Source organism: Natator depressus, chromosome 1, assembly GCF_965152275.1.
Source record: "Natator depressus isolate rNatDep1 chromosome 1, rNatDep2.hap1, whole genome shotgun sequence".
Taxonomy (NCBI): domain Eukaryota; kingdom Metazoa; phylum Chordata; order Testudines; family Cheloniidae; genus Natator; species Natator depressus.
In genome coordinates, this window is record NC_134234.1 from 287766721 (window position 1) to 287778741 (window position 12021).

The window sequence follows — 12021 nt, forward strand, 5'->3', positions numbered from 1 at the left end:
AAAATGAAACCAGCATGCTTGGTGCTCGAGACCTGCTGCGCTTTCCTCTTTGCTCTCTTCACTTTCCCTCTCAACCACCTCCCATTAACCTCTGACTCCATGATGCAGAGCAGCACTCCGGTGTAACCTGTTGCTAGCTACCTCTTCTCAGCTTGCAGTGTCAATGTTGACAGTTTTCAAATCCCGCCTGCAAATGTCCTTGACCCCAAGCCTAGGTCACCCCAGTGGTCTTGGAGCATCCACAAGTTCTCCATAAAGAAGGTCCTCTGGAATGCATCCATCACTCATTCACTATAGAGGGCAAAGCCTATGAAGACATCTGTGTTTAAGAATGTTAAGATGTTGCAACAGAACATTAGAATTTGGATGCTAGTGAGTTTTTGACTGCAAAACCCACCCCGTGTTCATGGCAGTCTTGTTTGTTTCTTCTTTGCCAAAAAAGCAGTAATGCATGTCGTGTAGAGAGTCTGTGCTAAAGAGAGTGGCCACATAAAAGTCAAACTTCTCCAGCTTTCAATCCATGACCGCAGACTTTCTAAGGTCACTGACCTCCTTTAGGCCATTTGACATACCAGTGCACATTGTCCTGACACTCCAATAAGAGAGTTTGAAGAGGGCGACCATCACACCCAAACCTTTGGCCTACACGCCTCAAGCATCAAAAATAGAGAGGCAGATGCTTGCTTTAGAACCAAAGCCTGTCCTCTCAGCAGTAATGACTCAACCAAAAGCCTTGGGGACCAAAATGTCTAGAAGCCAGCAGAGATGCTGGGGAGATGCCAGAAGACAGAGCTAAGTTACAGTAACACCTGCCTGTTTTCTCCACTGCAAATTGGGTTCAGAGTTTCCTCCTCTAGCTTTTGTTCAACCAAGAACGGGCTGCAAGGCAACAGAACCAGATGGATATTTCTACTTTATGGATACTCCTTTTCATTCCAGTGATTATCTAGCATATCCCCACTACTCAGTGAGAAGTGGAATTTCTGGTTTAGTCACTGGGAACTCAGTCCATGGCAGATTGTATTGGTTTACGTGGTACCCAAAGAAGGCCACATTTTCCTGCCTTGCCCTCCCCCCTACATTATATACAGAAGTGAAAATATGTGGGGATTTTTTTTTTAAAAGGGAATTTAATCTCCTACCTTTCATAAACATTAACAGGTTTAGCATAGGCAATGGTAATACCAGAACCAGCTTCCTTTCATTGCTCCATCAACATGCTTTAAAATCTGACCCATCTACTAGCCATTAGATGATAACTCCATTTCCATGGAAATTAAATTCTTGAAATCTAAGAGCTAACAAGGGTTTTAGATTTGTGTGCTTTTACACAACATGGGCACCTGCCATGAAGAATAGGGCTGTACCAGCTAAGTTCCATTAGAAAGGGATTCCTCTCTCCCTTCTTCTCATATACCTGTATTTTCATTTAGACCTCTGCATACAGCTTCAGAGCTCTCACATAATACTGAATATGTTTATTCTTTGCACTTTTCTTTAATAAAGAACTACAAATTCAAAAATATACAACATAAGCTGACTCAGCTACATGTATGCATTACATTTGTGGCCAATTTTTCATGTAAATTTTTTCCTCACCACATTAACTTCTTAAGTGGCTATTTTATCTCACCTCTTAAATTAGTTAAAGCCCTTTGTAAATACATACATATTTCAATTATTAACTCTTTATGAATGATTCCCAAATCTCTCTTCATCTCTGAGCCTACATTCATTTTACTTATATTTTCAAATGAGGAATGAGAGACCAAGCAATTAAAAAAAAATATCAGATCACAAAAGACTAAAATAATTCAAGTACTAGGTATTTCAAACTTTAGGTACAGGTGTCTCAAGCTTCTCAACTATCTTTTTTTTCCCCAACAAAATTTAAAAGGAAAAATATCACAGGAGTTAGGACTACCAGAAAACATTGAAGAACCTAGCAGTCAGCCTCATATTTCAAGAGTTAATATTTTTCTCCAGGATTTCTATTTCACAATGGAGTATGAAATCTTTAACAACTCCAGGGTAAGGGACTTTGTACTCTCACCCTGATCTTGTAAGTCCTTTACCTTATCCAATTTTTTCCAAAATCTTCATAAACATAAGGTGCTAATAAATCAAAGGATTTAAATAAACTGAAGCTTGAGTCAAGTGTCAGAACTGCAGAAAGAAAAACATCAAGAGTTAGGAGTACTTGTGGCACCTTAAAGACTAACAAATTTATTTGGGCATAAGCTTTCGTGAGAGTTGTGATTCTCATCATGGAGGTCTGATAAGGGAAAAGTATTTGCTGCTGAACAAACAGCATTAGCTGAGGTTAATGGGGACTGGGTGCTGGGAGGAGCAAACAAAGATCCCTCCCAACATCTCTCCCTTTACAAATATCTGTAGTATTAGAAGTAACACATTTCTCTATATCATACATCTGTTTGTTCTACTGCTGTCTATTAGGAAACAACTTTTATTTAAAAAAAAATAAATAATTTTCACAAGGACTTTACAGGGAAATAGTTTAAGGATAGAATACAACTCCCTCAAAAACAGCAACTATAGGAGACAGCCTGACTTATTAATACAAGTTCTTCAGGTGGTTTAAATTCCACTTTCTTCTGACATCCTCTGGCTGGGAAATGGGCAAGGATGAAGCAAAGAGAAGGCATAAGCAGCAGTTTCTTTAGGGGTGTATGATGGGATGGCTGCCCCTCACTTGCAGAAAAGGGGTTAAAAGCAGCCCTACGGAGGCTGTGCTGGAAACAGGTAATTAGAAAGGGGCTGAGAGGAGCAGCCAATCATGGCCTGCCTGACAGGCTCATATAAGAAGGGCTGCAGGGCAGAGCAGAGTTCAGTAACTGACTGGAGCTTGAAGGGAGAAGACCAAGCTTCTAGCAGGAAGAAGGAGTGCGAGCACCTGAGACAGAGCAGTGCAGTAAGTTGGGACCAGGGGACCTAGAGAGCGCTCCTGGCTGGCTATTAGGGCCTGCAAACTGAGGCCCTAAGGTAAGGGCAGAAGAGGGGGCTGGAGCTGCCTGGGAAGCGCCCCCAAGACAATGGACTGCAGTTGCCACTGAGGGAGTTGCTGGACAGAGATTGCAGGTCCCCTGAAAAGGGGGGGGAACACAGAGTGTGGCACAGCAGGAGGGCAGTGTCACTGAAGAGGATGCTGCAGTCCTGGGAGTAGCGTGGGTCCTGGAACAAAAGTGACAGCGGCAAGACACCACCAGAGGAGGGCGCCCAGACAAGCAGAGCTCATTCCCCTGACAGCCAGCAGGAGGCGCCAGAGTGGTAAGTTGCACCCATCACAGGGTGGTTTAGTTCTCCTGTCCCTGATATCCTCTTGGAAGTCTCCATAGGATGGAGTGATTATTCATCATCTCTCCCTTGGAGCACCCAACGTTCTGTTCTCCACATTCCTCCTTAGTCTTTTCTCCCATCTCCCACATCTTCTTACACACATTTTCCCTCTGACGTCTTAATGCTTCCAACTGACTCACATTTTGAGAACAGAGAGCAGCCATCTTCACTGATAGTAGCATGGCTCATGTCCCATTGCAAAACTGCTGCCATCTTTATTTGAGCACCCTCATTTCCCCAGGGCTTTAGGGAAAGAGCTGTTTTCTTTACTGAGAGCAGCAAAGTTTCAGTCACATTAAAAGTAATGGGAGATGGCAGTCATTTTGAATAAGTTTGAATGTTGTATGACATCAGGAGATGACAACTCAGAACACTGCAGAACCGATTCCTTCTTTCTTCCTTCCTGCCCATACATTAAATTTAGTTGCCTGAACACTTACCTGAGGGAATATTTTATTTTACTTTTACTGTTCTGAGTTTGTTCTGGATCCAGGAAAAGCCAGCAGTACTTTCCATATCTGACTGTGTAAGTGTGTAAATCCTTATTTATGAGAAGGAATTCCATATATACTAGGCAAAAAACTAACTTGTTTTAAGACTGAAGTTGTTAAGATTATGGAGGGAATGGTACATTGAGCTTGCCTAGAATGGCACATGGCCCTTCTGTGACTGCTATTAGCAAATATGTGCAACAGCTGGAGATGGGACAGTAGAGGGGGAAGGTTCTGAGTTATTACAGAGAATTCTCTCTCAGATGTTTAGCTGGCAGGCCTTGCCCACGTGCTAAGGGTCTAACTGATGACCATATTTGGGAATTGGAAGGAATTTTTCCCCAGGTCAGGTTGGTAGAGACTCTGGGAGGGGGAGGGTCACCTTCCTCTGCAACATGAGACACAGGCCACTTGCTGGCTTGAATTAGAGTAAATGGTAGATTCTCTGTAACGTGAAGTCTTCAAAATAAAGATTTGAGGGCTTCCGTAACTCAACCAGAATTTATGGGTCCACTACAGGAATAGGTGGGAGAGGCTGTGTGCAGGTCAGACTAGGTGATCACGATGACCTTCTGATCTTAAAGTTTCTGAGTCTATTCCATTTGAATAAGGATGGTTGTATTGTCCACAAACACAAAACAGTTTATGAACATGTAAATACTGAAAACTATACTGAAAGTGTATACAGCTGTAACCATTTAGTAAGTTGACATTTATAAGCACCTAGCACATCATGGTGCAGAGTGCATGCATATACCCACGAGTGTAGATCTGTGAAAGGAATACTTGAACATATTCTTACCAGCAAACTGTAAAACTGCTTGATCAAAACAGAGACTACTCTCAGCAAGCGCATGCAGATAGGAAAATATGGTTTTTCCACTGGTGCAGGTGAAGATGATGTGCTGGAACCCTGTCTGAACTTGATATTTGGGGAGAACAGCTTTATCACAAGAGGGCAAACCCTCTCTTTAAGGAGGAAACTAAATTCTTGATGCTGTAAAGAAAAAAAATAAATAAATGTTAACAATGAGTTACATAAAATTAAAATCATCATCAATTCCAGGATTTAAAAGGAGACTTTCTTTAGTAGCTATCAGTACCTAAGCCTATAGCCATAACCATTTTTATTTAGGTAATCCAGTAGGTTGAGAAAATGGAAATTAAAACATTGGAGATGATGTTACATGGAAAGATGTCAATTATTATTCTCTGTCCAACTCCTGATTAATTCTTTGATTTTATAGAAAAAAATATATTCTTCATATTTAGAATGCATCTTAGTACTATGAACATATATGTGGCCTAATTCAGAAGTGATATAAATGTTTATGTAAGTTATGTGCTGAGGGAATGGACAGGAAGCATGCAGCAAGGAAAACATGATAAAACAGTGTTTCTTTTCACACTACATTCCTTTTCCCTGTGGTTTGTAAATTAAACTAATCTACCAATACATGACATATGCCTTGCTTCTGAATTTGCCCAGTCTCTATTAAATGGATTACTGCAAGGTTATGATTGAGTGTTTCCATGCACCAAAGTCATGTAAATTAAAAAATAATGGTTCCTACAGTTTTGTGCAAGAGGGACCAAGTTAGGGTTGCTGTGGGAACAGTGATGCCACAATATATCTTCATATTCTGAAAGAATAGCTTCAAAAGCATCAAACGATCATGCAGAATGACAAAAAATGTCATTGCTTGGCACACATCTTGACAAAGGAAACGTAAGACGAGATTTATGGTTTATAGAGAATTACACATTGCATGTACTTACATATAAACAATCACAAATATATATACATATACCCCCAAATGAACAAAATCAGAGATGTGTGCTCTACACAGAAAAAAGAAAAAGGACAACAACTGTATCTTTTAGGAAAGGAAAAACAGAATGCCAATAAACACAAACTAAAAATTGTAGCCACTTTCAAATAGTCAAAGTTTATCTTACTAAAACTCTGATGTAAAAGTGTGTTAATTTTCACTTTCAGAAGTTATATTTAATAGGAGAGAGAGGCCCAATGGAAAGGATGTTCCCACGAAAATGAAGGGCTCTTCTCCCCACCTCCTTATGAAATAACTTACTTGTAAAAACACTTGAGGAAAATCATTGAGGACTGACTCAAGAAGTTCAAGGCCAAATGTCCGGGTCATTTCTGTCATACCCACCAGCCAGTAAGGAGCATCAGCATTAACCAACTGGCAAAGATCCTGAGAAACAAATATCACATAAGTTCTCTTCCTTCTGAGTAATTAACTATTCTTTTCCAACCTGAAGTTAACTTTCCCCTTAAATATATAAATACATATGTACACACACTAAATACGGGACAAGATTAATATGATGTTAGGAACAAAAAAATACTGCATATAAATAAGTCCTTTGAAAGCAGGAGTAAACAAAACATCTTGATCAACAGGTTAGATAAATCAGCAAGCCTCTGACTGCTTTAACACACACTATATTGACCATTTTCATTGTAAACTTCATAGTGTTATTGTAATTGGTAATGCAACATACTCTAGTTTTATCTGGCTTCTAGTATTTGGTTAAAACAAAAATTAAAAAAGCAAGCTCCTGAAATTAGTATGCTTATTAAAATGGAGTCATTAGTATAAGCCAGTTCCACATCTTATTTTAAGCGTCTCCCAACATTCACCTTATCTTCAGTTTCCCATCACTTCTCCGGGAAAGAATACATAATTGTTGACGATAACCATACAAAAGGACGATATAACCATACAAAAGGAGGACTGAAAACTCTGGGCTCTAATAATAGGCATGATGTCCATACGATTTCTAACAAGGTGCACTTTTATCATAAAGACGACTTGCATGCACAAAAAACAGAATCCAAAAGGAAATGTTTAAAAATAAGGTATGTGTTAGTGTAATAGACAAATGATAATGATCTATTAAGAGACTATCAAAAACTGAATGAAGAAAATATGATACTATATTGGTAAAATCCTGTTGGTCACACAAGTGCTTAATTACTATAATCTCTTCAACAATTTAGTTATGCAATGGAAAATTACCAAATATTTAACTTTTACTAATACAATATTCCTTAATATCTGTTGGTAAACACATGACCCACATCTCTACTATCAAAAAAAAAAAATTAAAACTTCAGCTATGAAACGTCATCTGCTTTTCAGAAATAAAAAGCAACTGTTTAATAACTCTGCAGTTCTGAGCACAAATCCTAAAAAATATCTACCAATACCTGAAAAAGCATATACGCATCTTTAGCACATGGTTTCAGAGTACTGACAGATCTTCTGTTACTGTTTCCTGGAACTGGTACTGGTTGTTCAATAACATCTGTGTAAAAAAAAAAAAAAGTTTGTGAACAAAAGGATGTTCAAAAGCAAGTATCTATGCCTATAAGACAAACAGTAGCACAAACAGGTAATTGTTCCACTAATTTTCAAAAATAAAGGTCAGATTTTTATTCGTTATTACTAATGAGTATTCCTTTAAAATAGGCGTTCCTTAGTCAGTTACTTCATATTCACAAAATTTAGTTAAAAAGATATTTACTCTAAATGATCTAAGACTAAGTTATATAAATATACTTTTATCTATGATTACTTAAGATACTATTTTAACCTATTTTCTTTTGGAGTAACAAGATTAACAGGAACACTAGAGTAATTTTTTTTCTATTACAGCCGTGCTAAGAGACCCATGGTGAGATTCTGTGCTGTGAAACACCGAACTCACGGCCCAAAGAAGGAAGAGACATGGTAACTTTAAGCCACCTTTGTGCTCACCCAATTCTGGGCCACTCCACAGCCTTCCAACATAATGTAGTTTTAGGGTTTTTCCTAAATTACAGCAGCCTGTCCCTAGCTGCCTACGAGTCACTGAACTACTCAATCTCCACAGTTCTACCTGCTGTGGTCCTGCCACAACCTGGCCATCTTACCCCCAGCCTCCACCCAATGACTGCCTTGCAAACCCTAGCCTTAAGGCTGTTTTCTGTAGTCTCTGCATTGGGGAAATTCTGTCCTAGCTTTTAGAACTTTACACCACTCTGGCCTGTTTATACAATATAAAGGGACTGGAGAGGGCATGAGGATCTCATCATGAATCAGGATCAAGGATGCATTATATTAGATTCTGCGAAAACACAGGGGTAAAAGTGCATCCCAATACAGCTCTAGAAAACAGGTTAAAATACACATAAACAAAAGGAAAACATTTACCTTTGTATCGTTCGTCTTCAGAAACCACTCTCTCAAAAACGACAGTAACTACTTGTCGCACTGTAGCTGCAGCAGTGTTATTTGTGATATTATCTTTTGTGAAGTGAAGTCGAAAGCAAAGGACAATTGCCTGCCAAACAATTTCCAGTTAATACAATGTATATTTTTTTTAGCTAAAACTAATAGTTAACCATAACATTTTTTCCTTTAATAATTTATCAAGAAGATACCTAGAGATGACTTTTTTTTATTCTTCTTTATATTGAAAAGCTGAACTAAAGTTTGATACAAAAAAGATTTCTAGATTGTGCTTTAAAAAACGTATTTTCATTGCTCCCATGGCCTCATGGAAATTAGACAGTAATAATTAAATTCTGATTTAGATGTGCCAATGAAGGCTGTAATAATTTTACAGGCAATTCAGATACAATAAGTGACCATGTAAAACATAATTTAACACTTATTCCATTAAAATAACTATGTTAAGAGGACATTAAGGTTATATGGTTAGTCACACACAGGTCAGGAAATGCCAAAGCTAAAGAGGTATACACAACCTTAACTCTGCCCCCTCTCGAATTAGTACATGGTCTAATTATATGATCACACATTCCTCTAAGGCAAGTAATTACTTCTCCCTATGGTTCGTAATTTAATGTTATAATCACACTATACGGTAACAAGTTGGTTCCTCTTCAAGGTGCTAATACCTCACACAGTAATTATTATAGTAATTCACAAGATGTTTCTCACAAATACACTGAGTTGCATTAATAGCACATATTTTAATAATCTTTTTACTATGTATTTTATATAGAATTTCTCATTTGTATGACATAAGTTGTTTTCTCCTGAAATAATTCATTTTATAAATAAATGTACTAGTGTATGTTTCTGCATTGTTGCACTTCAACCACAGTAACATTGCAATATGTTGTGAGTTTCACAAATATATAAAAACATTGTTCAGCTTTCTCTTTCTGTAATTGACTTATGGAGTCTGTTTACATGGCACACACAGATTAGTACACAGTACCATAAGATACCACACATATATAAGTTTCCAGAAACTACTACCTGATACTATTTATTTTTTTAATTAGACAGCACTAATGGTAATGCCTATAGTTAAGGCTGCCTAACATTTTCCTTCATGAAATCAGTGTTTTAATTACTTGTAACTTCCAAAACTTCAACTGTTTAGACTGAAATTTTCCAAGCTGTGTCTACAACTTAGGCTGAATTTTTTTGCTGGGAACATTTTAGCAAAAACAGTTCAGTCACTTCTCAGAATTAGGTTAAGGAAAAATACATTGCTCTGTAGAGACTTGTTAAGAATTTGGCAGCTATATTCTGTCTGTATTGAGCATGCTCCAGCCAAAGGCCGAGCAAGCTCTTCCCTGCAATTGCTCTTTTTAACTACTAGGGGTTGCTGCGGTGCCACATAACGAAACAAAGGAGGGAGACTTTCTTGCAGCTGCTCGCATGCTTCTGCTGCTGGCGGCACCAAAAAGGAGGAGGAAACTACTTGTCTGGAATGAAAAGGGGTGAGGAGGTGGGGGATGCAGAGAGGCTGGTGAGAGAAGAGAGAAATGAAGAAACAACAGGATGTAGGCAGGATGAAGCGTGAGGAATAAAGACAGAGACAGACGGCAGAGTGAGGAGGGGTGGACGGGGCAGAAAAAGGCTACTGGAATACATGTTAGCAGCAGAGGAGACAGATGTGTTAGACAGGGAAAGAAACATCAGTAACTACTGCATAATGCTCTCTCCCAGAACCTGGAATAGAACCCTGGGTTCCTGAGTCTCAGCATTCCTCTGCTACCTAGAAAACAGCGTGAAATCCAATGTCAAACTGCCTTCCCTGCCCCCAACCACCCACCCCATTTATTGTCTCATCCACAAAAGAGAACAGCCAGCTACTGCTATCAGTTACTCCACTCTATTAGCTCTAGTGATACAGGTCTGTGCATCTAAAGATTCCAATCCTGCCAGTGAACCATGTGGATGGCAGTATTTCTCCACATGACAGAAGTTCTGTTTTTTTCAGTTGTGTGAATCTACACATGCTTTTTTTTTTTTTTTTTTTTGTTTGCTGATATTTAAGACTAGGAAATTACACAAGAAGACTTAAACTTGTAAAGTCAAGCACTCGAAAGTTAAGAAATGCCAGAATAAATGTTGCCCACACAACCTTAATTTGGGTCCTTTGTGCATATGCATTGCTGAGATAGTATACAGTTATTTAATAAGAGACTATTTTTTCCACTGGACCCTGCCTCACTCAATGCACAGGATGGAGGATGTTCATTATTCAACACGTGGCATGGTATATTTACTGCATACCATCCAAATTCTATACGGAGTAGAGAATTCCTAATTTCCTCACAGACTTTTCTGTGGCGCCCACCACAATATCATCTCACTGCTTCACAAACTTTAATGAACTTCTCTTCACAATACTCTTAAGAGGTAGGAAATATTATTCTTATTCTATAAATAAGTAATAGGCACAGAGAGATTAAAGCCAAAAATATTAACAATGTCCACTAATTTTCAGTGGCAGAGACCAGGACAGAATTCAGTTTTCCAGGTTGGCATTCAACTGCCCATACTTCCAGACCATCCTTTCTTTTCCCACAATCACCTGCTTGATTTAAACTACTCGTCTTCCAAATTCAGCAACAAATGAGGTACAGGTTATACAGAAACAGCTTCATGAACTACACAACCTTAATTCTCTGAGCACCATCCATTCTGTACGCTGAACGAGACTGGAGTCCCACGGAAAGCATAGTAGGTGATTATATACAGTAACTCCTCACTTAACGATGTCCCGGTTAATGTTTAATTGCTGAAAAATTAGAGAACATGCTCATTTAAAGTTGCACAATGTTCCCTTATAACGTTGTTGGGCAGCCGCCTGCTTTGTCCACTGATTGCAGCCAGCTGGTGGGGGCTTGGAACCAGGGTGGACTGGAAGGCCCCCTATCAGCTCCCCTAAGCTCCCTGTGCGGTAGCAGCCCAGCAGGCTATCAATTGCCAGGCAGTTCAGCTGTTCCTTCCCCCACTGCCATGTGCTGCTCCCATCCTCTGCCTTGGAGCTGCTCCCAGGAGCCTTCTGCTTGTTGGGGGCGGGGAAGAGGGGTGCTAATGTCAGGGCATCCCTCTCCCCACATATGCTTTCCTTTCACTTAAGGATGGCTGAACCATTTATGTTCATAGATATAAAAATATCCCCTTCCAGTAGAGACCACGCACAAAAAATGTCAACCGGGAATGTTAGTCCGATAAATCTGAGAGGCTGAAAACAGTAGGTTATAACAGAAAATACTGTGTAGTAACTATTGCATACAGAGATGACTAGTGCCTGCAGATAATAAGGGGGCAGCTTAAGTCACGGCCCCGTATAACCCCCCTCCACCCTCAACAGCCTCTCCCCGCAGCTCCCAGATGTTTGCTGCTGCCGCCTTGCCCAGTGGGGAGGGGGGGGCAGCCACACTATATGACAAGCTGGGCCAGCAAACCCCTGGCAAAAATCTGGGGGGAGATATGTGAACCAACATGCCTCCCAATGCATTGCCTATGACTGCATATAGCTTTTTCTTGTTAAATTCACACAGCAGTTTAGTTTCAGTTTGTGGAAAATACAGAATGCCTAACTATTGTGTTCCTGATGCAGCATCTAACAATCTCTTCTCTTAAGGGATTTCTGTTTCCCTACTAATGACGCTGCTCTGGTCAAAACAAGATCTCTGACTGACAAAATTATACAAGGATAAAGCCCATTTTGTAAAAACAGGAGAACTTCTGAGATTGTATCTCAGCTTCCACAAGGAAAGACAATGATGCGAGAGTTAGACATCAGAAAAGGAACTCCTAAGGCCTGCTATCTTGTGTGTCTCTTACTCCTTCAGCAGAGAATGAAAAAACTACGAACGCAATAGCAG

At 39.5% G+C, this 12021-nt stretch overlaps 1 protein-coding gene across 1 annotated transcript in view; it reads right to left on the minus strand.

Moving 5' to 3' along the window:
• MON2 (MON2 homolog, regulator of endosome-to-Golgi trafficking) overlaps positions 1-12021 on the minus strand; it is a 151641-nt gene that overhangs the window by 102030 nt on the left and 37590 nt on the right. Inside the window, exons 5-8 of the mRNA XM_074942137.1 lie at positions 8072-8201; positions 7087-7184; positions 5942-6067; positions 4651-4845 (exon numbers count right to left, since the gene is read on the minus strand). Of these exons, the coding sequence (XP_074798238.1) occupies positions 4651-4845; positions 5942-6067; positions 7087-7184; positions 8072-8201 (549 nt within the window). The remainder of the gene's footprint in view (positions 1-4650; positions 4846-5941; positions 6068-7086; positions 7185-8071; positions 8202-12021) is intronic.